The following is a 21,548-nucleotide window of genomic DNA, read 5'->3' on the forward strand; positions in this document are numbered from 1 at the left end:
TGGGGAAACCATGGCCTCATAAATTGCTCTTGGGAATGGAAACTGATATTCCCACTGTGGAAGATAACCTGATAATATAGGTCAAATAACTCGTGATCCGGCAGCCCCACTCCTCAGTATGTATCCCCAGAGAGACCCTTGTGTAAAGAGACATTTACAAGAATGTTCATTGCAGCCTTATTTGCAGTAGTAAAATATTGGAAGCCCCCTAAATGTCTATCGGTGGGTAAAGGCTGAGCCACCTGTGTCCCATCCATACCATGAGCTAAATCTGTGCAGGCTCAGATCATAGGACACGTGGGTAAGTGAAAAGGACAAGTTGCAGAACATGATGGATATAGACTTCCCTTTTCATGCTTAGGAGGTTCAAATACAGATCAGTAATAGCCATTAAAGGCGGGGTGCAATTTTATGACAGGGACATGAGGGAATTTTGGGGAGTGATGGGATTGTTCTAGATCTTGACTACAGTGATGGTTACATGACTGCATTGCTCAAGATGCCTAAAACTGCATACTAAAAAGAATGACCTTTATAGTATGTGAGTTATGCCTTCATCAAAACATGTATTTATATATGAGCACACAGACAAATGTTCTATATTTTCCAAAGGCACAAATTCTGTGTAAGTAGATTCGTGGACTTGGGTCTGATAATGGTAGTTACATGGCAGGGGGCAGGAGGGAACCCGGATCAGGCTGGGGAATGGTCAGGGAATGCTTAAATGCTGTGTTTTAGTTTTTTATAAGGAAAATATATTCCAATAATAGCTGTATAATTTTTTATAAAGTTTTTAATGTTTATTTTTGAGAGCAAGTGCTTTTATGCCCACCCACCAGTGAGCAGGGGAGGGGCAGAGAGACAGAGAGACTGAGGATACAAAGCAGGCTCTAATGCTGACAGCAGAGAACCCGATGCGGGGCTCAAACTCCTAAACCGTGATATTATACCTGAGCTGAAGTTGGAACACTTAACTGACTGAGCCACCCAGGTGCCTGCCCTGTGTGTATTTATTTTTGAGAGAGAGATTTGGATGCAGGGCTCGAACTCCTGAGCCACAAGATCATGACCTTGTGGCTTAACCAAAGCCAAAGTCAGATGCTTAACTGACTGAGCCACCCAGATGCCCAGACACTATCTGTATAATTAAAAATTAATTTAAAAATCTTTATTCCTACCTCAGCATGGGACAAATCTGATTTCCTTTTAGTGTGTTACTTCTACGGCTCTGATAGAGACTGATCCTGGCCTCCAAGCTGGATAACTAAGTACAAGGCCACTTAAAAAATCTGTGTGTGTGTGTGTGTGTGTGTGTGTGTGTGTGTGTGTTGTTTCAGTACAAGAATAGTTCATGCTCCTTGTTACAAGTCTGAACAATACAGACATATGTAAACCACATGAATGTCACCCCTTCTTCTGAGGTCATCATCACAAACTGCCTTCCATCTCAAAACTCAGAGTTGAATTTTGTTGCCGCTCTGACCTGAACAGAATCCTGCTGCACACAGTGAAACATGGCAGACTTCTTTCTGGGTAGCTCCCCCACGTTCGCCCCCTTATTTGACAATTGTGTGGTCCATTGCACGGATGTACCATGACTTACTGAAGTAACCACCTGTTGGGCATCTGAGTTATTGCCAATGTTTCCCTCTTTAGAACAGTTCCACAAGGGGGTGCCTGGGTGGCTCATTTGGTTCAGTGTCCGGCTTCGGCCCAGGTCATGACGGTTCGTGTGTTTGAAACCCACATCAGGCTTGCTGCTATGAACGTGGAGCCTGCTTTGGATCCTCTGTACTCCTCTCTCTCTCTGCCCCTCCCCCAGAACTGTCCTGAAGAGCTTCCCACGGTGTGCCGAACCGGGTGGTTCTCAGCCCTGGTGTCCACTAGAACCATCTGGGACCCTTTATCAGACTACCCTACCCCCTCATCCCCACCCGCCCCACCATTCTGATGCAGCGCCTCGGGGGGCTCCCAAGAGTCTGAATGGGGTCTCGCTGCCTGGCAATTCTGGCCATGTGCTGGGGAACCCCACTGCTGTCTACCTCCTCTTCACCACTGTCTTTTTTTTCCTCCCCAGAATAGGTTCTCAGACTATGAGAAGAGGAAGGTAAGAAAATTTTCCTTTTCTCCTCGGTCACTTTTGTTTTTATCAAAGATCTCAATTATTAGAAAAGATTGGAGGGAGCAAGTTCTTCCTGCCTGTAAATTAGAGGGTAAACTAAAGTTTTCCTCTTAGACACATGGCCTCACCACATGCTTACCCAGCCTCAGTGGGTGACCAGGGATCTCGCCTTCACAGATGAGAAGCTTGAGGCTCAGAGACCCCCGACTCTAAACCACTAGTCTCTGCCAGGGACCAGCCTGTTTTATTACAGTTGGGCCCTGGGCAGGCAGGTGGGGGAGGGGGGGCGGCAGGAAGGGGAGTTATTACTCAGCTTTAAGACTTAACAGCTTTCACAGTTCAGAGGTGAAGGGTAGATTCCCCCTGCTCCCATGTGCAAATGTCCACGGAGCCTAGCCAACCATCACCGGGATCTACATTCTTGCAGGAACAGAAGATGCTGGAGAAACTCGAGTTTGAACGGCGCCTGGAACTCGGGCAGCGAGAACATGCCCAGCTCCTTCAGCAGAGCAGCAATCAGAAGGACGAGATACTTCAGACGGTCAAGGAGGTCCGTGAGCGGCCACGTGGGGTCAGGCTTGCCTGTGCACCCCCTACCAGGGGGGCCCTCTGCTGTGGGGAGGCGGTGGCGGTAAGCTCCCTCGCTGGATCTTCCCGGACCCGGGGGCCCTTACAGTTCACCTAACCCAGCTTCCTTGTGTGTACAGACACCCCGAGGCCTAGCAAGGGGAAGACCTGGTCCAAGATCAAACAGGAAGGCCGGGCAGGGCAGGGATGAGAAACCTGTGCAGGGATCCTTGGTGTTAGCTCAGGATGGCCACCTGTCCCGCTGCAGGAGCAGTCCCGGCTGGAGCAGGGCCTAAGTGAGCATCAGCGCTACCTGGATGCAGAGCGTCAGCGGCTGCAGGAGCAGCTGAAGCAAACGGAGCAGAACATCGCCAACCGGATCCAGAAACTCCTGCAGGAGAATCAGAGGTCAGGCCCCCAGTTCGCAAACCCAGAGACCTTCCCCCACTGTGGTAGCCTTTGAAGAGCCCAGGGTAGGGGTCCATTTCTCCCCTGTAGCCTTCATTCCTGCCCCAAGGTTTTCGTTGTTCAGGTCCAATCTTGGTGCTACAATTTGCACCAACCCAAAGAGAAAAGCATCTAATCTGGGCATGACCTGGTCTGTGTTTTGTCGTGGGACCCACGCCCCCCAGGTTTCCCATCTATAAAATGAGTGGGTTTAGTAGGAGAGTTGAGGTCACATCCTGCTCCAATATTTCGGGTTCCAAGTAACGTGTTGCCTTGAGGTCAGCCATTCTACCCACAGTGAGATTTGCCTTAACAAATGCTCTCCAAGGTAGGGGCTGCTGGGAGCAGGTCTTGGTGGGGCTTGGGGGAGAGGTAGCCAGATAGAGCTGTCAAGAAGCCTGAGAGAGTCCAGTTGGGGTCCCTTGTGGAAAGCCTCCTGAAACAGGTGTGCCACATCCCCTGTTGCTCCCAGGCTTCTGTTTGCTTTTTCCTTACGGGGCCATCACACAGCAGTCACGTGGGGCCCGAGTGAGCCTGCCGTGTGCCGCACAGCGTGCTCTCCTTTCCGGGGTGTCCCGGGAAGCTACCATTCGTTGGATGCTGCTCACGTGCCAAGCACTTTGTGCATGTTCTCTTAGTCACTCTTTACGAATACTCCGTGAAGCCTTCTTATTATGATCCCCTTTTACAGATGAGGAACTGGGGCTTGGCGGGGCTGAGGAACTGGCCCAAGGGCACAGAGCCCCAAGTTCCGGGGCTGAGGGGCCTGGGCCAGTTACTAAGCCCGCTCTGCACAGCCAGTGCAGCGAAGGGGAGAACGGTTCTGTTTCAAACAGTCCTGCAGGTGACTACTGCAGGGAGCCTTTATGGTTGTCTCCGCAGGCAGAAGAAAAGTTCTGAGATCTTGAAGTCTCTGGAAAATGAAAGGTTAGTGTTTCACTCTAGCCCTTTCTTGGCGTTGCCTTGTGGTGGAGGCAGTGGTCTGGGGAGATAACGTCTTGTGATTCTCAAGGATTATGCCAGAAAGTTTTCCTAAAGCTGTAAGGAGATTCACCTCCTTAGGGAATATTGGGTTAAAAATAAATCACTGCCTGCAAGTTGAACACACATGTACGTTCCTGAGAAAAATTGAGACACAAATAAAAATATGTGTAATGTCCAACTATATTGCTAGTATAAAAAAAAATTAGAGGGGCACCTGGGTGGCTCAGTTGGTTGAACGTCCGACTTCAGCTCTGGTCATGATCTCATGGTTTGTGAGACTGAGCCCGAGTTGGGCTCTGTGCTGACAGCTAAGAGCCTGGAGCCAGCTTCGGATTCTGTGTCTCCTCTCTCTGCCCCTCCCTTGCTCGCGCTCTCTCTCAAAAATAAACATTAAAAAATTTTAAATTAGAGAAAAATCCATTTCTTATTAAGGGAAACACAATCCATTATGGAGTAGAAAACCGGGAGCTATAGTTAACTAAGGCGGAACAGTGTACAATTTCTTCATGACGTGGCACGTATCTGTGCTCAGAAAGCAAAAGGACCCACCCTGAGTGGTTTACCAGAAATTAGAGGTGGTGATCTTTGGGTTTTTTCCTTCGTGTTTTCCCCATTTGTTGAGATGCACAGCTTCAGTAATTAGGAAAGATGGTAGCTGAGAGGAACGAGCCCCCCATTCTTCTTTCCCCATACCCTCTGTCTTGCCTTCTTGCCCCCCTACCCGCCAGGATTAACTGGAATCCCCCCTGGTTCCCTGGAATCCCAAAATAGCAACATGGACTTAGCTGCAGTCCTTGTGTCTGCCTTTTAGGCCCCTGGCTGCTTGGGAAGAATTCCCACAGGGAGTTCCCGTGGGGTTGCAGGGTAGCCCCTTCACCTGCCCACTGCAGCTTGACCCGGGTGGTCAAGGCCAAGCTGGGTTGTGGCCCACTGGTTTATTTGGCTCGTGCTTACCAAGTGCCCTCTCTGCGTTGGGCCCTGTGGGCTCTGCTGCGGGTCTAGCAGCACCAGATGTGTCCTTCCCTTGAGCAGCCTGTGGTCCTGGGCAAGAGGCCAAGGTGATTACATGCTTCTTCCAACAAAATGCGACCCAACAGAGACTTTAGAAGATGTTCCCTCCAGGCCACCATTCCTAGTTTACTCTGGGGGAACGATGTACACACATGCAACGTGCATGTACGTCCATACTTTTTCATTTCCGTTTACTAGATCATGGATGGATTTCAATGCCAAAAGCCTTATTTGTAATAGCTGTAGAATATTCTGCAATATGATTAAATCCTAATTTAATTAGTCCTCTGTGGACATTTAAGTTTCCAGTTTTTCATAATTATAAGCAGTCTTAGAGTGAGCATCTCCTAAATATCCCCCTATGCATTTATGTGAATATTTTTGTAGGAAATATTCAAAGGACTTCTTGGTAGGTCTTGCCAGATTACCTTCCAGAAGATATTTTGCCAGTTTATACTCCTCTCAGCAGGACATGAACGTGCCCTTTTTACCACCTTCACTGCTGCTGCTGCTGGTGGGTGGTCCTCAGTTTTCCTAATCTCCCAATCTGGTAGGTGAAAAGATCTTTAGTTATCAGGTATCTCTTTCCATATGTTTATTGGTCCCCTGCATTTAAGCATCTGTGAAGTGGCCGTCTGTGTCCTTTGCCCACTTTTCTAAGGGAATGTTGAGCTTTTTATGCAAGATACTCCGTGTACAAGGCTGGAGGTAACTGGGTTCCCTGGAAGTGCGAGATGCCAGCAGGAGCATGCCTAGGCTGGCACATCGAAGAGGACTTCCCGGAGAAGGTGGCGTTCATCTGCTGGGATTCCCCGTTGAAAACATTACATCTGTTGAACAAAAATGGATGGAGTTTGTTTGTTTGTTTCTAGGATAAGGATGGAACAGTTGATGTCCATCACTCAGGAGGAGACCGAGAACCTGCGGAGGCGTGAGATTGCCTGTGAGTCTCGGGTGGGAGGTACGGGGTCCTGGGAGCAGGGCTTGTCTGACTGGGGGCAGAGGGTGGACTGCCTTCTCTCTGTACGTACGGCAGGCGCTGAGTGTGTGTCCTTGAGGGAGGCTGCAAAGTCCAGACATGGAGCGTGGGCTCTGGTGTCAGGCCGACGCAGGAACAAGCCTGTGACCTCAGGGGACTACTGGTCCCTAACTGTTCTGAACCTCTGTGTTCTTCCCTTTAACTGGGGAGGATGACTGTTACCGCCCTCTAGTGTCCTTCTGAAGGTCAGATGAGCTAATACCTGTCACTAAGTGAACATCCCACTGAAGCTGTAGGGTTTCTGTTGTCAAGAGCTGTGGTCGGCCCCACTTGGGCTCCTGGGAGCTGCCCGTCCTGCCATTCCCAGGAGGTGGTCCTGCGGCACCACACTGTCCATACTTAATGAGGGGGGCCTTCCGGTCTGATCCTGAGAGCTCAGAGGATCAAGCCACGTGCCAAGGAAGGCCAGGAGTCAGTTCCTCCTTTTTTAAAATGACTCTCTTTGGACGGCGCCATCCTCCCGAGCCTGGATACTAGAGCAGAATGCTGCACACAGGCCCCACGCCGGGCGCTGTCCACACACCACCTCCCCTCACTACCTCCTGATGGGGTGTCCTTAACGTCCCTGTTGTAAATTATCCACCACTTAGAAAAAAGAAAACTTGTGTTTGCATCTCCAGAAGATATTTGTCGGTAAATAGATGGGGAATAGTATCGGTGTTGGGAACTTTTGTTTTCGCCTTTCAAACTTCCCTCCCTGTTGCTTAGCTTCTTATAAATGAGCATTTTTGTTGTTAAGTGTTTATTTTTAAGAAAGAGAACATGGGGGGGGGGGCAGGGCAGAGAGAGACACACCCAGAATCTGAAGCAGGCTCCAGGCTCCGAGCTGTCAGCACAGAGCCCAGTGGGGCTCAAACTCACGAACCCTGAGATCATGACTTGAACCAAAGTCAGATGCTCAACCGACTGAGCCACCCAGGCACCCTAAGCATGTAGTTTTTTTAAGTTTATTTATTTATTTAGAGAGCATGCACACGGGAGGGACAGAGAGAGAGAGAGAGAGAGAGAGAATCCCAAGCAGGCTCCGTCCACACTGTCAGTGCAGAGCCCAACACAGGGCTCTGTCCCACAAACTGACATCATGACTTGAGCTGAAATCAAGAGTTGGACGCTTAACCACTGAGCTACCCAGGCGCCCTGAAAATGAGCATGTGTTTTTATAATGAAAGAATTTCGGTAAAAATAACAAAAAGGCAAGAAAAGGTAATAACCAGAGTAGTTGAGGACATAAGTAGTATCAGGCTGCCCTGTGCACAGCCAAAGGGGATGTGAATCAGCAGCATGTTTCTGGAAGGCAGAAAGGGACATTCCTATTTATTCACGGCCTTAAAACTGTACTCTTAAAAATTATTCTTAGGAAATAATCAAATCAGATTGCACAAGGATGTTTGAGCAAGGACGTTTATCATTTAATAATTGCAAAAAGAGTCCAAATGCCCCCAGATAGAAGATCACCTAACTAAACTTTTGTGATCCAGGCACCACCGTCCCCTGCAGCCGAAACCTCACGCTGCCTCGTGGACATGGGGAGGTGGTGACAGACCATGAGAAGTGGTTGTGTTTAGGGTTGTGACATTTGAAAATTTTTTATTGTAGTAAAATATGTAACATAATGTTTGCCGTTTTAACCACTTTTAATTGTCCAATTCTGTGGCATGAAGTACATTCATGTTGTTATGCAGCCATCTCCAGAACCTTCCCAAACTGGAATTCTGTCCCCGTTAAACGCTCCTCTCCATCCCCCTCCCCCAGCTCCTGTACAGCGCCCCATTCCACTTTGTCTGAATTTGATGACTCTAGATACCCCCACATGAGTGGAGTCCTCCAGCATCTGTCGTTTTGTGACTGCCTTCTTTCACTCAGCATAACGTCCTCGAGGTTCATCCATGTTGTAGCAGGTATCAATTTCCCTCCTTTTTAAGGCTGTGAATAATATTCCATTGTGTAGGGGCACCTGGGTGGCTCAGTCAGTTGAACATCTGACCTTAAGTGTTTGTTTTTGAGAGACAGCACGAGTAAGGGAGAGGTGGGGGAGGGACAGAGAAAGAGGGAAACAGAGGATCTGAAGTGAACTCTGGACTGACAGCAGAGAGCCTGACACAGGGCTCAACCATGAGATCATGACCTGAACCAAAGTTAGACTCTTAACCATCTGAGCCACCAGGAGCCCCTGAGCATCTGACTCTTAATTTCGGCTCAGGTCATGATCTCCTGTTTCATGGGTTCGGACCCCATGTTGGGCTCTATGCTGACAGCACATAGCCTGCTTGGGCCGGACTCCTTCGCCCCCGCCCCTCCCCCCGCATGCGTGCTCTCTCAAAGTTAAAAAAATATCCCACTGTGTGTATATACCACATTTTGTTTATCAGTGGACACTTGGCTTTCTTCCACCTTTTGGCCATTGTGAATAACAGTGCTACAAACATGAGTGTACGAGTGTTCAGTTCTCTGCTTTCAATTCTTTCATCTTAATTTTTTAAAAATCCATAAATATGTATTAAAAATTGGAAGGATATGTATCAAAATTAATATCTTTGGGTGATAGATGATAGAAGATCTTGTGTGTGTGCTGTTCAGTGTTTTACAATTAGCCTTTCAAGCGTAAGTTACTTGCATCGTTTAAAAAAAGTGGGGGTTTTTTAAGGATAAGTATGAGGTGGGTGATGAGCAAACCCTCCAAGGCCCCCCAGGAACGGTGCCCTTTCCTCAGCCCACCCCCCCGTGTTTCCTCAGCCGCCATGCAGCAGATGCTGACCGAGAGCTGTACAAACCGGCTCATCCAGGTGGCCTACGAGTCCCAGAGGCAGAATTTGGTCCAGCAGGCCTGTTCCAGGTAAGGTAAGGAGAGGCTTCCTGAGTTGGGGTGCTGACTCAGGACCCAGGATCATGGGGTGAGAGCTGGGCTCTGAAGTTCCCGCCTCAGCCTCAGCCATGCTGTCGGGGGCAGGCGGTGACTGGTCTTTGTGGTTTTTCCAGCTGGACCCCATGGTTGTGTCAGGCCATGGTAAAGTGACAGCGCTCACCCCTGCTTCTCCCGCACTTTCGGTGAGCCAGGCGTCCCGCCACGTGGTGTGTGTTAGCTTATTGAATCTACGAGGGACCATGTTGTTACTAGCCCCGTTTTGTCACAACAGCTGAGGCTCAGAGAGACTGTGGGACGCACCCAAGGAAATCTAGCAAGTGGTAGAGCCAGGGTTCAAACCCAGGCAGAGTGGGGGTGTGATCGAGCGTCCGTGTGGGTTGGGAGCAGGGTGTCCTGGAGGGGATGCTAATGGAGTCGCTTTCACACTGGTGGCAGCTTGGGGTCCGGCTGTCCAAGTTCATCACATCTCTGTGGGTTTGTCTGTTGAAGGAGCCACATGTGCCGGCACAGCCAGGGGAGCAAAGCTGTTGGGGCTTAGGAGACAGGCCAGGAGCACAGACTGCCTTGTGTTCCCCCGCCCCCTCGCCCCACCTTCCCCTGTGTCCGCACAGAGGTGAGGTGTGGAGCATCTCTCCCTCCTTTCTTGGTGGTAGCACATCGCGCTTAGGAGCGTGGTGGACAGACCCGCATTCAGGCCCCATTTCTTCTGTCTGTAACCGTGAAGTGCTGGGCCAGTTAGTTTCTCTCCTGAGCCTCAGTTTTCTTATCAGAAAAACAGGGATAAGTCACAGTACCTACCTCTGGAGTTGTTGGAGGATTGAAATAAATTCAAAACCAACATTATGCCCAAGTATGGACATACGTGAGGATGCAGGGTTTGAATTTTTGTGCCCAAAGCACTCTACTTGTTCTAAGGGGAGATTCATGACCAGGGCGAGAAATGCTGGGGGCCCACGGTGAGATGTGGTTGTTTTGACCCAGCAGGAGAGCTTTCTCATGGCCCGAGTGGCTCAACTAGGAGGTCAGGAGCTCCATGCTGGTGGTGATATGGCAGAGGCCAGGCCACCACTTCAAAGGGCATTGTAGAGGGGATTCTGATGGAGGGGTGGATGAGTGGACCCGGAGATGATCTCTCCCAAGTCCCAAGACACACGGACTCCCATCGCCTTCCCTCTAGGGCCACGGGGTTCAGACTAACTCTGTGTCTGTGCCCAGCCCGGGGTGTAGCCCCCCACGGGTCCTTCTTGAGTATTTTTGAATGAGTAAATGGCTTGTCTTGATCTCCAAGGTCCTTGGCAGAAAATGTTCAGAGAGTGAATTAATTTGCTGTCTTTCTGGCAGCATGGCCGAAATGGATGAGCGATTCCAGCAGATACTGTCATGGCAGCAGATGGATCAGAACAAAGCCATCAGCCAGATCCTGCAGGAGGTGAGCCCTTGCCTAGGGTGTGAGGGTGGGGGGCCCAGGGCTCGAGTGGGGGCAGGGGTACAAGGGCGTGAGGGCGGGGGCTCGAGGTGGGCACAGGGAGGGGTGCCTGGAGGGCTCGGTTGGTTAAGCTTCCGACTTTGGTTCAGGTCATGAACTCGCGGTTCGTGAGTTTGAGCCCAGCGTCAGGCTCTGTGCTGACAGCCCAGAACCTGGAGCCTGCTTCCGATTCTGTGTCTCCCTTTCTCTCTGCCCTTCCCTGGCTCATGTGCACACGTGTGCTCGCTCACGCTCTCTCACTCGCGCTCTCTCTCTCTCAAAAATAAGTAAACTTTAAAAAAAAAAAAAAAAGGGGGGGTAGGCACAGGGAGTCTGGGGCAGAGCATCAGAAATCGACATGGAGCCCTGTCCTTAGAGAGCTTGTTAAGACCCAAGGTGTTTAGTCCATTTAGAAATGTACAGACTCAGGAAGAGGGGGGCAGAGAAAGGGAGAGGGGGGTGGCTTTCTGATCATGGAGATCTAGAGAAGCATTCCCCATTTCCCTGGCAGGCACCCACTCCCCGTGCTGTGTGGCTCCATCGTAAGGACCCCTCAGGGGCAGGATGTGGTGAACACGCCGTGGGGGTGGAGCCCACAAGAGAGCACTGAGGCGCCTTGACTTCTTCCAGACTGCACACTTCCATCTGCTCCCTCACCTTCCTCATCAGTGAAACGGGGCAGTAAAAAGCCCCCACATCACTGGTTGTGGGAAGTCCGTGTACGATGGAGGAGCAGCACTGAGTGTAGCATCTGGCGCTGATAAGCCTTTCATAAGTATTGTCTCTGAAATGCGAACAAGTGAGCTGAAAAGTCACGTGCTTGCTAGCAGGCAGAGTAGTCCTACGTTAAAGTGTTTTTGAGCAGATTTTGAGCCTTCCCCTGGCATGAGCCACTGGGAAAGCGAGGCCGCCAAGCACCTGCTGAGCAGCCCCTGCTGTCTTGCAGAGTGCCATGCAGAAGGCTGCGTTTGAGGCTCTGCAGGTGAAGAAGGACCTCATGCACCGGCAGATCAGGAAGCAGGTGGGTGCTGTGGGCGGTGCCCCCGCCGCCCCCTTCCTGCGCGCTTTCCTGGACGGCATAGGTGGCTCTTTCCCGTGCTGGCTCAGCGAGTGGACTTCCCCAGATGTGACCGGTTCCTTTCCCACGACGCCCTGGGCAGACGGGAAGGGTAGTGCCCGACTGCGGCCTGGAGCCCCTGGGCGGCCTCTGCACCCACCACACTCCAGGCAGGACCCCCTTGCTGGGGAAATGCAGTTGGCTTCACCCCGGCCACCTCTGTCAGCTCAGGTGGAGAAGCTGGAGGGTGGATGGGGTGTCCCACGGGGGCAGACAGGGGTCCCGATGTCCCCGAGGGCGGATGTGCTGAGGTCCCAGCTCTGCCGGCAACCTGCAGGCTCTGCTGGACCCTCTGGGCTTTTTGGAGGGTGCGGTGGACCATGGGCGCGCAGGCTGGAGACGGAGTCGGCTTTCAGGTCTCGGGAGTGGTCATCACATCCTACTTGGCACACTTTGAATTGTACATTTTTGCATGTGTATTTTTTTTCTTTTTATTCTTTTCCTTTTTGGCCAAAACCAACTTCTCTTTTTATTTCCCTCTTTAATTTCAACCCCACCTTGCTGGACATGAAGCTCATTCCTCTGACCTGGGGTTGGTTGGGGCCATAGGAACTTAGGGGCACGAACCATAGGGGTCACAGGCTTAGGGCAGAGGAGTCGCTGGCTATGGGCTCTGACCCCCAGACATCCTCACTGTGGGTGATTCTGACCCACCAGGCCACCTGTTCCCCTTCAGACCCTGAGCAGGGACGTCCCCGAGAAAAGGCTCACTTACTGACCTGCTCTGTGTCCTTGAGCAAGTCACTTAACCTCACTGAGCCTCAACTTCCCCATCTATAAAATGGAGACCAGAATACCTCCTAATACCCAGATACACAGTACAGACTCAGGAAGAGGGGGGCAGAGAAATGACACAGATACACAGTACACAGCACAGGCCTCGCACACAGAATGCTCTGTAAGCATCAGCCACTACCATTAATGGTATTACAGTATTACACAGTCCCCTCCGTTACCCTCTGCTCTCCTCTGTGATGGCAGTTAAAGGAAGCGAGAGAGTCAGATGCGTACAGCACTCAGGACTTGTGTCTGGTCTGCACTCTGGCCTGAACCTTAAAGGAAGGCCCGTCTCCATTTCATAAGCTCTTGGCACCCTCTGTGGTCCAGGCCCTACGATCAGCTCCTGAACAACAGTTCACCAGGACAGGCCCGTCCGTGTCCCATAAGCGCTCAGGGCCCTGGAATAGCTGATTATTTTAAACTCCCACTGAGAGCTTTCCCAAGGCACCTAAGTCCCCTTCATTCCTGAGCCCCTCGAAAGGTTTCTTAGACCCCACTTGGCCTTCAGAGAGCAGCACAGATTCGAACCTTGGTTAATGTGAATTAAAAAAAAAAAACCTGTCTCGTCTTCTGTTTAGATTAAGTTAATAGAAACTGAGTTATTGCAGCTGACACAGCTGGAGGTAAAGAGGAAGTCCCTGGACACAGAGGCATTGCAGGTACGTAGGGCTCCCTGGCCTGTCCCTCCCGCCCCAGAGGAAATCCCTACCCGGGCCCCCCATGCCTCCCTCCCAGCAGCCGCTCCCCAACAGGCAGATGGTCTTCTCCGTGACTGTGATGGGAGCACAGCCTGGGGGCTGAGCTCAGCACAGGCCAAGGTTAGGGTCAGGTCAGCCTATTGCTCAGCAGGAGGGTCAGAGGAAAGAGGGTTTCATTGCCAAGGCTCACCCAGACCCATTTCCATCTCTTTGTTTTGAAGGAGGGTCACTGCTGAGCTCCCTGTCTCTCTAAGCCATGCTTCTAGGGTGCTGGTTCAACTCATGGGCTTGACATCCTCTGGGGAAGGAGCTTTCTTGGTGTCCCAAGGATGTCTGGAGGAAAGCGCCCAACTGTTAGTGTGTCACTCCCTGCAGGTGGCTTCTCTGGGAGCCCTGGGCTCGGTGTCCTGCTTGTATAGTGTGGGGGCAGCAGGGACCGGCAGGTGGCGTCCTGGACTGTGTGTCCGGGACCTGGGCCTTCTCCCAGTGTAGTCCCGCTTTGTGATCTGGGCAGGCAGGGGAAGAAGGCTGGACTCTGCCCTTCTCTGACCCCTTTCTGCCCAAAGGGGATTGATTAATGGTGTGTGAGGACCTGTGCCCACACCAGGCTTCTGAGCAGAGCCACCTGTCTGTCCCTGTGTCTGTCCTCAGCAGACAAGTCTTAAATTGTCCCCTGGCTTCTCGACTCAGTAAAAGCGTGCTAAGGTCTATAGTCCTGGTCTGTGGGCTGCCACAGGTGTGCCGTGTGACCTTAGGTCACCTCCCCTCTTAGGCCTTCGTTTCTCCCCTCCGTAAAATGAAATAATCTTCAGGCCCAGCCTGCGTCACAGGGCCACCCCACGGGGGTGAGCTCACCAACGCAAGGCCCTTTGGGAGCCTTGCCGTGGCCCTCAGAGAGGAGGGGGTTGGGGTAGCTCTCAGAGAAGACACAGCCACCGTACTTGGCAGGTACCCACGTCTCCTGGCCGTTCGAGCTTGTGGGGCTCCCATCTGGGGGGGCCTCCATGGGTTTCCAAGAGTAAGAAACAAGTGGAACAGAGACGCAGGCGAGGGCTTCACTCCAGTTTGCATGTGCCTCCGTCTGTGTGAGAGCCTTCCAGACTCCTATGGGGATACACCCCAAGCTGCCCTGCTTGTGCTTCTGCCCACATGCCCTGCCTGTAGTCCGTGAGACTGCAGTCACACACCTGTGGCTTATCATTTCCTTTGTTTGATGTTTCTTACCATTCCACTGTCGTCAGTCACTAGATCCCATGCCTGGCCTGACCCCCCACGGGGAGAAGATGGGGAGGGGATGCCCAGACAGAGGGGCCCTTTGGCTGTGTCCCCCAGCGCTCAACCTAATTGAGTTGGGCCCACTGTGGGGTCCCTGCTGCCGGGCTTGGGAAAGGCAGGGAGGGGTGGGACTTGCCACTCCCTGGGGACTCTGGGCGCCGAGCTATGCACTTCCAGCGGCACTGGGCCTGCTCTTGTGTTGCAGGAGATGATCTCAGAACAGCGCTGGGCCCTGAGCTCCCTGCTCCAGCAGCTGCTCAAGGAGAAGACGCAGCGGGAGGAAGAGCTCCGGGAAATCCTGGTGCGCTCGGCTTCTGCGTCCCGGTCGCACATGGGTTCGCTTTCCCTAAACACACTTGCCATTCTTAGAAGCGCTTTTGTTCAAGTAATAGTGGCTCATCAGAGAAAAAATGGAACGTACGGAGGAAAAGAACCTCCCGAGAGTTCTCGAATGCTAACATTTGAATGTGTGTTTTCTAAACACTGCGATGCATCTTTGTAAGCTGTGCGTGGATATTCTGTGTAAGCCTCAGATGGAGCACATCCCTTTAGAACTAGCTTCTCTGCGTCTGTTCTCTTCGTGTCTCTGAAATGTCCTCTGCGCTCTCCCAGGCTGCTTTTGGATGGGCCATCGTAGCCTCTTGCCCAGAATTCACACTACTTCCAGTTTTTCACTTTTCTGAGCAGTGCTGTCTTTGTAGCTAAGTATTGACAATGGCCGTGAGTATTCATTCAAGGCAGATGCCCAGGAGGGGACTTTCTGTGTCCAGGGCAGGCTGTTTAATAAGCTTTTGACAGGAGATACCCAGCTGTCCCCTGTACCCAAATGGGTTTGAGGCTGGCACATTGTCAGAGTGGCAGAGCCCCATTTAGGAGTGGCAAGTTGGGGTCATTTTCACCAGACCCTGCGGGCATCTGAGTGGTGGAGACGGAGGCCAGGCCCGCCAGCTGGGGCTCAGAGACTCGGTCGCTGCTCCAGACATCCTCTGAGCTCCTGTGGGCAGAGCCCCTGCAGAGTGCAGGGAAGAGGGAGACCAGCTTCCACAGCCCCCCACCAGCCCTTGTGATGTGCTGAGGCCAGTCAGAAGCTGCCTGTTCCTCACCATCCCCTACTGCCATGGCTTGCAAGTTGCATTAACGTGCAAACAGTGTGTTAGCCTCATGCAGCAGCTGCCATGTGCTCTGGTCCTGTGCTCCTGCCCTCGAGGGGCCTCAGAGGACTCCCCATCCAGGGAAGGAAGAACCACCTCAGCAGATGGTGACTGTCAGGGTCATGGGCTCCAGAAGAGTGCTGTGGCTGCAGCCCAGGGAGGGTAGGGACCAGCAGAGGGGAGCAGCTCCACAAGGTCTGGGAGGGACCACCAAAGGACAGCCAGGCCCCCCCAGGGGATGGGGGAAATGCCTGTGTTGAAGTCCTGCAGCCCACATCTTATTTGGTCCCCACCGTGTGGCCACAGTCCTGGCTCCTGGCTGGCTTGCTCAGAGTACAAGTCTTAAGGCAAAACAGACTTGTGTCCAAGTCCTGGCCCTGACCACGGGCAGCTTTCACCTGAGCAGGTTCCTGGTCACTCTGAACCTCCCTTTCCTCACCTGTGCAGTTGCACCCCCCCCCCCCCCCGCCCCACCAGAGCTGTGCAAATTAAGGAAAATGGCATCTCGGTGCATAGTGGGGTCTGGCACGCAGCACTCTGAAAACATTCGCTGCTGCTGTTAGTACCCTTTGTTCACAGCCCTGGCCCCAGCGCCTAGGACCATGCGTGGTCTAGAACAATACTCGGTGACTGCTTGTTCATGGAGGAATGAAGGAACCTGTTTCAGTACCTTGTCTAATTCTTTAGCTTTGTCAGAAGGGTGAAGCCCATTCTAGAAGCTCATATTGTCCTTAGAATCCCATTTTGTCTCCCTGCCTGTCACAAGCTCCTGAGCCCAAGTAGGGGGCCTGCAGAGCATGGTGCCAGGTGTCTGCAGCCCAGATTCAGGCCCCGCCCCCAGGTGGTCCCTGGCTGAGGTTGCTCATAGCAGAAACGGGGGTAAAGGGACTTCCTGCCTTTCCCGTTCAGTAGTTTAAACAGTGAGGCCATGGTGGCTGGGAACATCGTTTGTAAATTACCAAACACCGCCCCACTCCCTGCACCTGCCCAGAGCATCATTTACAGTTGCCACGGTCATTATACTTTTTATTTACTGATTTATAGCTGATGGTACTTGTTTTGTCCCTGGCAGACAGAGTTAGAAGCCAAAAGTGAAACCAGGCAGGAAAATTACTGGCTGATTCAGTATCAACGGCTTTTGAACCAGAAACCCTTGTCCTTGAAGCTGCAGGTAAGGGCCGCTGGCACCCACCCTTCCCGAGAGCCCTCCTGTGCCTTGGTGATATCTGGGTTCTTGATCTTTCTAGTTTATTTCTGTTCATATTTCTGGGGACAAGTGCGCTAAGCCCTGGAGGGACAGAAAAGAGAGGACGGGTGCATTCATCTGGTCAGAGGCCAACACAGGTGGGCCACAGGAGCTGCCTACAGACACCTGCCATGGGTGGGACGGAGATGCCCCCCAACACACACACACTGGTTTTTGTCTTGCCTTTCGATAAAATTTAATGGAGTCGTTCTGTACATACAATTTTGGCAAATTGCTTTTTTCTCTTAACAATAATGGGCAGTTCGCCAGGCGTATACCTAATAGGTCATCTCAGTGTTTCTAGACAACTGCATAGCATTTAGTATCTGGATGAACCCTCATTATTTTAAACAGCCCCCTCTTGATAGGTACTTGATTGCTCACCATGTTCCCATTTCCAGATAGAGTGGCAGTGAGCTTCCTAGTACCTTTATCTCTACTTCCATATGCATTTTTGTAGGAAAGATACCAAGGAAACCCATCCTAAGTACATCCGGAGCCTTTGTTTGCCATTGTAAGTAACGAGGTCTCGTTTGCCTGCGCTCAGCTTCCCCGTGGGTCTGTCCTGCAGGAAGAAGGCATGGAACGCCAGCTGGCGGCCCTCCTGGTGGATCTGTCGGCTGAACACTACCTGCCCATCTTTGCCCACCACCGCATCTCCCTGGACACGCTGAGCCGGATGAGCCCTGGGGACCTGGCCAAGGTGGGAAGCAGCAGCCCCCCAGGGGAGGTTGAGGGGTGAACCGGGCCACTGTCCAATCCGCCGAGAGTCGACTTACTCTGGTGCGGTTCTTGGTGAGGTCTGCCGTTACCCAGTGGTCCAGGGTCCGCTTGCTTCCAGGTGGCCAGAACACCTACCCCATCGGTCCCTAACCCCCTGCGTGTGCCCTGCACGCCATCTGCCTAAGAAAACCCAGGGATGTGAGTTCTGACCCCAGGCTGCCCCACCCGCTCAGATTGGACCTTCACGTTGTGGGCCCAAGACAAATCCTTGGAGGTCTGCTCCGGCCCTGTCCCACGCCGTGGTGTTGCAGACGTGGCATGGCAGCACTTCCTGAACCTGCTTGCTTCTGGGTAGAGCTGAGCACCTTGCGTTACTTCATTTACTCTTCATGTGAGCCAAATGATGGCGGCCCACATCTCTAGCGCTTGCCTGCGCCGGGTGCTATTCTAAGTGCTTCTCGAGTGCTAGCACCTTGAACCCTCCCAACAACCCAGGCAGAAGGGTATTCTCGTCCCTGTCATTTTTCAGATGAGGAAGCTGAGACACAGCAAGGTGGTAACTTGCCCAAGGTCACACAGCGGAGCTAGGACTCGAGCGTGAGTGGTCTGGTGCCAGAGTCCATGCCGTTTACCACTCTGCTGCTGTGTCGCCTGTCCCTTGGCCCAGAAACCGAGGCTCTGGAGGGCTGCACGGGGGCTCTGCCTCCCAAGGAACCATGTGGTTCCAGCACTCGGCCTTGGCGTGAACCGCCTGGCCCTTCCCGTGAACTCTGATCCTGGATCCTGTCTTACTGGTTGTCGTGGGGTTGACATGCGGTCATGCAGGTGAAGGAGTCCCTTCCTCGGTGCAGGGGAAGCACGTGCTAAACTGTAGCTGTTACTAGTGTCACTTTCCTTTGGGGCCTCTGTTTCTCTCCCTGCCACGTGGTCATCTTCATAGCTGTGGTACTGCACTGGGGCAGGGTCAACTGGGTGTTGACCCTGGGGCCCAGGCCTCCATGTGTCCAGCGGAAGGTGCCAGAAGCCATGAGGCAGTCCTGATGGCTCTGTACTGTGTAGTGAGCTCTCGCGCAGCCCAGGCCATAACTTGCTTTTCCTTGAACTGGCTCAGGTGGGCGTCTCGGAAGCTGGCCTGCAGCACGAGATCCTGCGGAGAGTCCGGGAGCTGTTGGGTGCGGCCAGGATCCAGCCAGGTACCAACGCCAGGACACCTCCTGAGCAGAGGCCCCCACCTTACTTGTGGACTGTGGCTCGGGGCGTCCCCTGTTTACATTTCAGGACGAGAACTGAGGGCCGGTCCTGGCCCCTGCCAGTCCCTAAGATTCCCTCCCAAAGGAACAGGATTTACAAACGGGAAAAACGGGCCACAAAAATGGGGGAACAAAGAAGCTTCCTTGCAGAAGAGGCCCTCCTGGTTCCCTGTCCTAGAACCTTCCCTAAAGCTACTCTACAAACACAGGGAACCACACACCCAGATCCTTGCAGTAGAGGGAGAAACCAGCCCTAGCCAGTGCCTGACACTGTGCCTCGGGCAGACCTGTGGTTGGACGTGGAACAAGGTTCGTGGCGACCTGTGAAAGGGGTAAAGGCAGGTCATAAAGCCACTCCAGCTGCGCCTGGAGGCCCGGATAAGGTAGGTGCTGTGGCTGCCGTAGGAGTAGGTGGGCGTCGGGGATCTCCTGTGTCCGAGCATAATCCGGGTACGAGGCGTTTGTCAACCACTTTACAGGTACCGTGTCATGGCACCTCTGGCAGGTGGGTGCTGCTGTTCCTTTCATTTGAGAGATGAGGGAACTGAGGCGGAGAGGGGCAATGTGTCTGCCGTAACCTCACACAGCTGGCGAGTGTATGTAAACCTCAGTACAGCTGAGCTTTACTGCCTCCCTCGAGAAGAGGCCGAGGGGCCTTGGCAAGGGAAGCGGGCCTGGCACAAGGATGAAGGCAGGGGGCGAGCCCGTGGCACTGCCAGCCTCAGGCAGGGTCTGTTCAGGGGAGAGACTAAAGGTGGGGTGGCCAGACCAGATTGCAGGGGCGAGGCAGGAGCTCTGCTGCCGGCAGGGAGGAGGCCCTGGGCCCCCGGGTGTCTGGGCCAGTGGCAGCACCATGATGTCCTCGGGCTCCAGCTCTCTAGCCAGTTTTATTCCAGAGACATTGACCCAACCTAACCAAGTCCCTAAACTCACAGTCCTTTAATTAGACACCTTCCTCCCCTTGCGGATGTTTTCCAACCCTGATCCCTCCTGCTGTCAGACTGGAGGTCAGGTTAAGTTTGACATTAGGAGTTGGGGTCTCCTCATCCCACCGCCCCCCAACAAAGATTCCCTTCACTCTGAGCCCCTCCCCCTCCTGACACCTGCCTCCCACAGTCCCCCACCATCCCCAGGGCGGCTTCCTGACTGTGTCCACCTGCAGGGAAGGCTGGGTGGGATGGTTTCCTCTCAGCAGCAGAAGGGGCAGGAGACCTTCAGCCATTTTCCTGACATTCTCGTACTGCTCCCAGAACTTGGTAGGTGTCCCATTACATATAGAAGAGCCCCTTGACGGTGATGGTTTGGGGGTGCCATGGTACCTTTAGAGATCCTAGTGTTGTAACAGCCTTAAAAAATATATATTCAGATGTTTCCAATTATAAAAACTTCTCCTTCAAACCATAGGGTAGATGGAAAAATGTGAGCCATGATCAGGTTGGGCGTCAGGGCTGCCGAAGACTCGGGGATGGGGGTGTACTTTGCATGATATGAAAGAGACTGCATTTTGTAAGGGCTGATTCTGGTGTCCTGCCTGTTGGGACCCCGGTGGGGGATGCTGGCTCTAGGGCAGAGGAGGGGCAAGGGTGGAGGGGACAGCCTTGGGGGCTTCTCCTTCCTCTCCCTACTTCCTGGTGACCTGAGGGCAGCGGCCCATCCTGTCTCCTGGAGGAGGGGCTGAGAGCATTGCCCCATCCACTGTAGAGTCCCTAACCGAGAACGCCTACACCACGGCTCTACCATCAGATGGCCCTGTGGTCTTGGACAAGTGGCTGCCCTTCCCTGAAAGGGACAAGCCCTCTTGCAGGGTGGCCATGAAGGATCCGGGGAATGGTCAGGGGTCAGAGGCCCCAGATAACCAGCACTGTGGCGATCCCTGCCAGCCTCCCTGCACTCCTGCCTTACAGAGGAGGGAATGAGGCTCAGAAAAGAGTTAAGGGGGCCCTTACCCCTACCGTGAGATCAAAGTGCCCCTCCTGAGCTCACTGTCCACTCGTGGCAGGCAGAGCCAGGGGACCCCCTGTGGGGTTGGGATCACTGGGCCATGACCCTGGCTCAGCCTATCCCTCTGGTCCTCACAGAGCCACTGAACCCACCCAAGGGTGAGGTCCCTGGGGCCATGGAGGTGCCCACCGCCCCCGAGGAGCTGCCTGAGTCCGTGAGCCCATCTGCTCCCCCGGCAGAGCTGGAGGTGCAGACTTCGGAGTGTGTCGTGTGCCTGGAACAGGAGGTGAGTCTGGGGCAGCAGCCCCTCCCCCCCCCCCCACACCAGCCGGGCCGGCACCCATCCTGAGCCTTTCCAGACTCGTGTTCTTTCTAGACACTTTTTTTCATTGGTAGAAGTGTATTGTATTCATTAGAAACTTTGGGAAATCCAGGAAAGCAAAAAATACAGGAAATTATCGTGATCCTATGACCCAAATATGAGCATTTTCTGGGGCTTATTTTCTTTTTTTTGAAAGAGGGGTCTTTTTCCCGCCTACTTAAGAAAAATTTCCCATGTCCTTAAATACTGACAGCACAATTTTCTCTGAAGAGGCTTTTAAAAAGCTGTCTTTAAAAATCTATAACAAATTCTTATTGTAAAAATTAACATAGTGTATAAAATCTCCCCTCCCTCCGCCGTGCGATCCTACTTAAAAGAAGCAACCACGTTAGCAGTTGAATTACTCCACGGTCTTTACAGACCCGGGAAGGGCATGATGTGTAGGGAGGTGTTGGTGATAAATGGAACCAAACCCCTGCTTTGGGGCCCCATGTTTCTTCCTGCAAACTCTGCTGTACCAAATAGCCTTGAACGGAGTTGATTATTT

General features: G+C 52.7%; 1 protein-coding gene across 3 annotated transcripts in view; it reads left to right on the forward strand.

Annotated features, from left to right (window-relative positions):
- The window catches only part of LRSAM1 (leucine rich repeat and sterile alpha motif containing 1), a 38,895-nt gene that overhangs the window by 16,231 nt on the left and 1,116 nt on the right, over positions 1-21,548 (forward strand). For 2 of the 3 annotated variants that reach the window (XM_030292920.1, XM_036064336.1), the window contains 14 exons: positions 2,078-2,107; positions 2,550-2,672; positions 2,958-3,097; positions 4,019-4,063; positions 6,004-6,074; positions 8,904-9,003; positions 10,375-10,462; positions 11,445-11,519; positions 12,974-13,054; positions 14,574-14,669; positions 16,592-16,690; positions 17,337-17,468; positions 18,600-18,681; positions 20,817-20,965. In XM_030292920.1, the coding sequence (XP_030148780.1) occupies positions 2,078-2,107; positions 2,550-2,672; positions 2,958-3,097; positions 4,019-4,063; positions 6,004-6,074; positions 8,904-9,003; positions 10,375-10,462; positions 11,445-11,519; positions 12,974-13,054; positions 14,574-14,669; positions 16,592-16,690; positions 17,337-17,468; positions 18,600-18,681; positions 20,817-20,965 (1,311 nt within the window). The remainder of the gene's footprint in view (positions 1-2,077; positions 2,108-2,549; positions 2,673-2,957; positions 3,098-4,018; positions 4,064-6,003; positions 6,075-8,903; positions 9,004-10,374; positions 10,463-11,444; positions 11,520-12,973; positions 13,055-14,573; positions 14,670-16,591; positions 16,691-17,336; positions 17,469-18,599; positions 18,682-20,816; positions 20,966-21,548) is intronic. The other variant, XM_036064337.1, reaches the window with a different exon arrangement.

The sequence above is a fragment of the Lynx canadensis genome, chromosome D4, assembly GCF_007474595.2.
Source record: "Lynx canadensis isolate LIC74 chromosome D4, mLynCan4.pri.v2, whole genome shotgun sequence".
Classification (NCBI taxonomy): Eukaryota; Metazoa; Chordata; class Mammalia; order Carnivora; family Felidae; genus Lynx; species Lynx canadensis.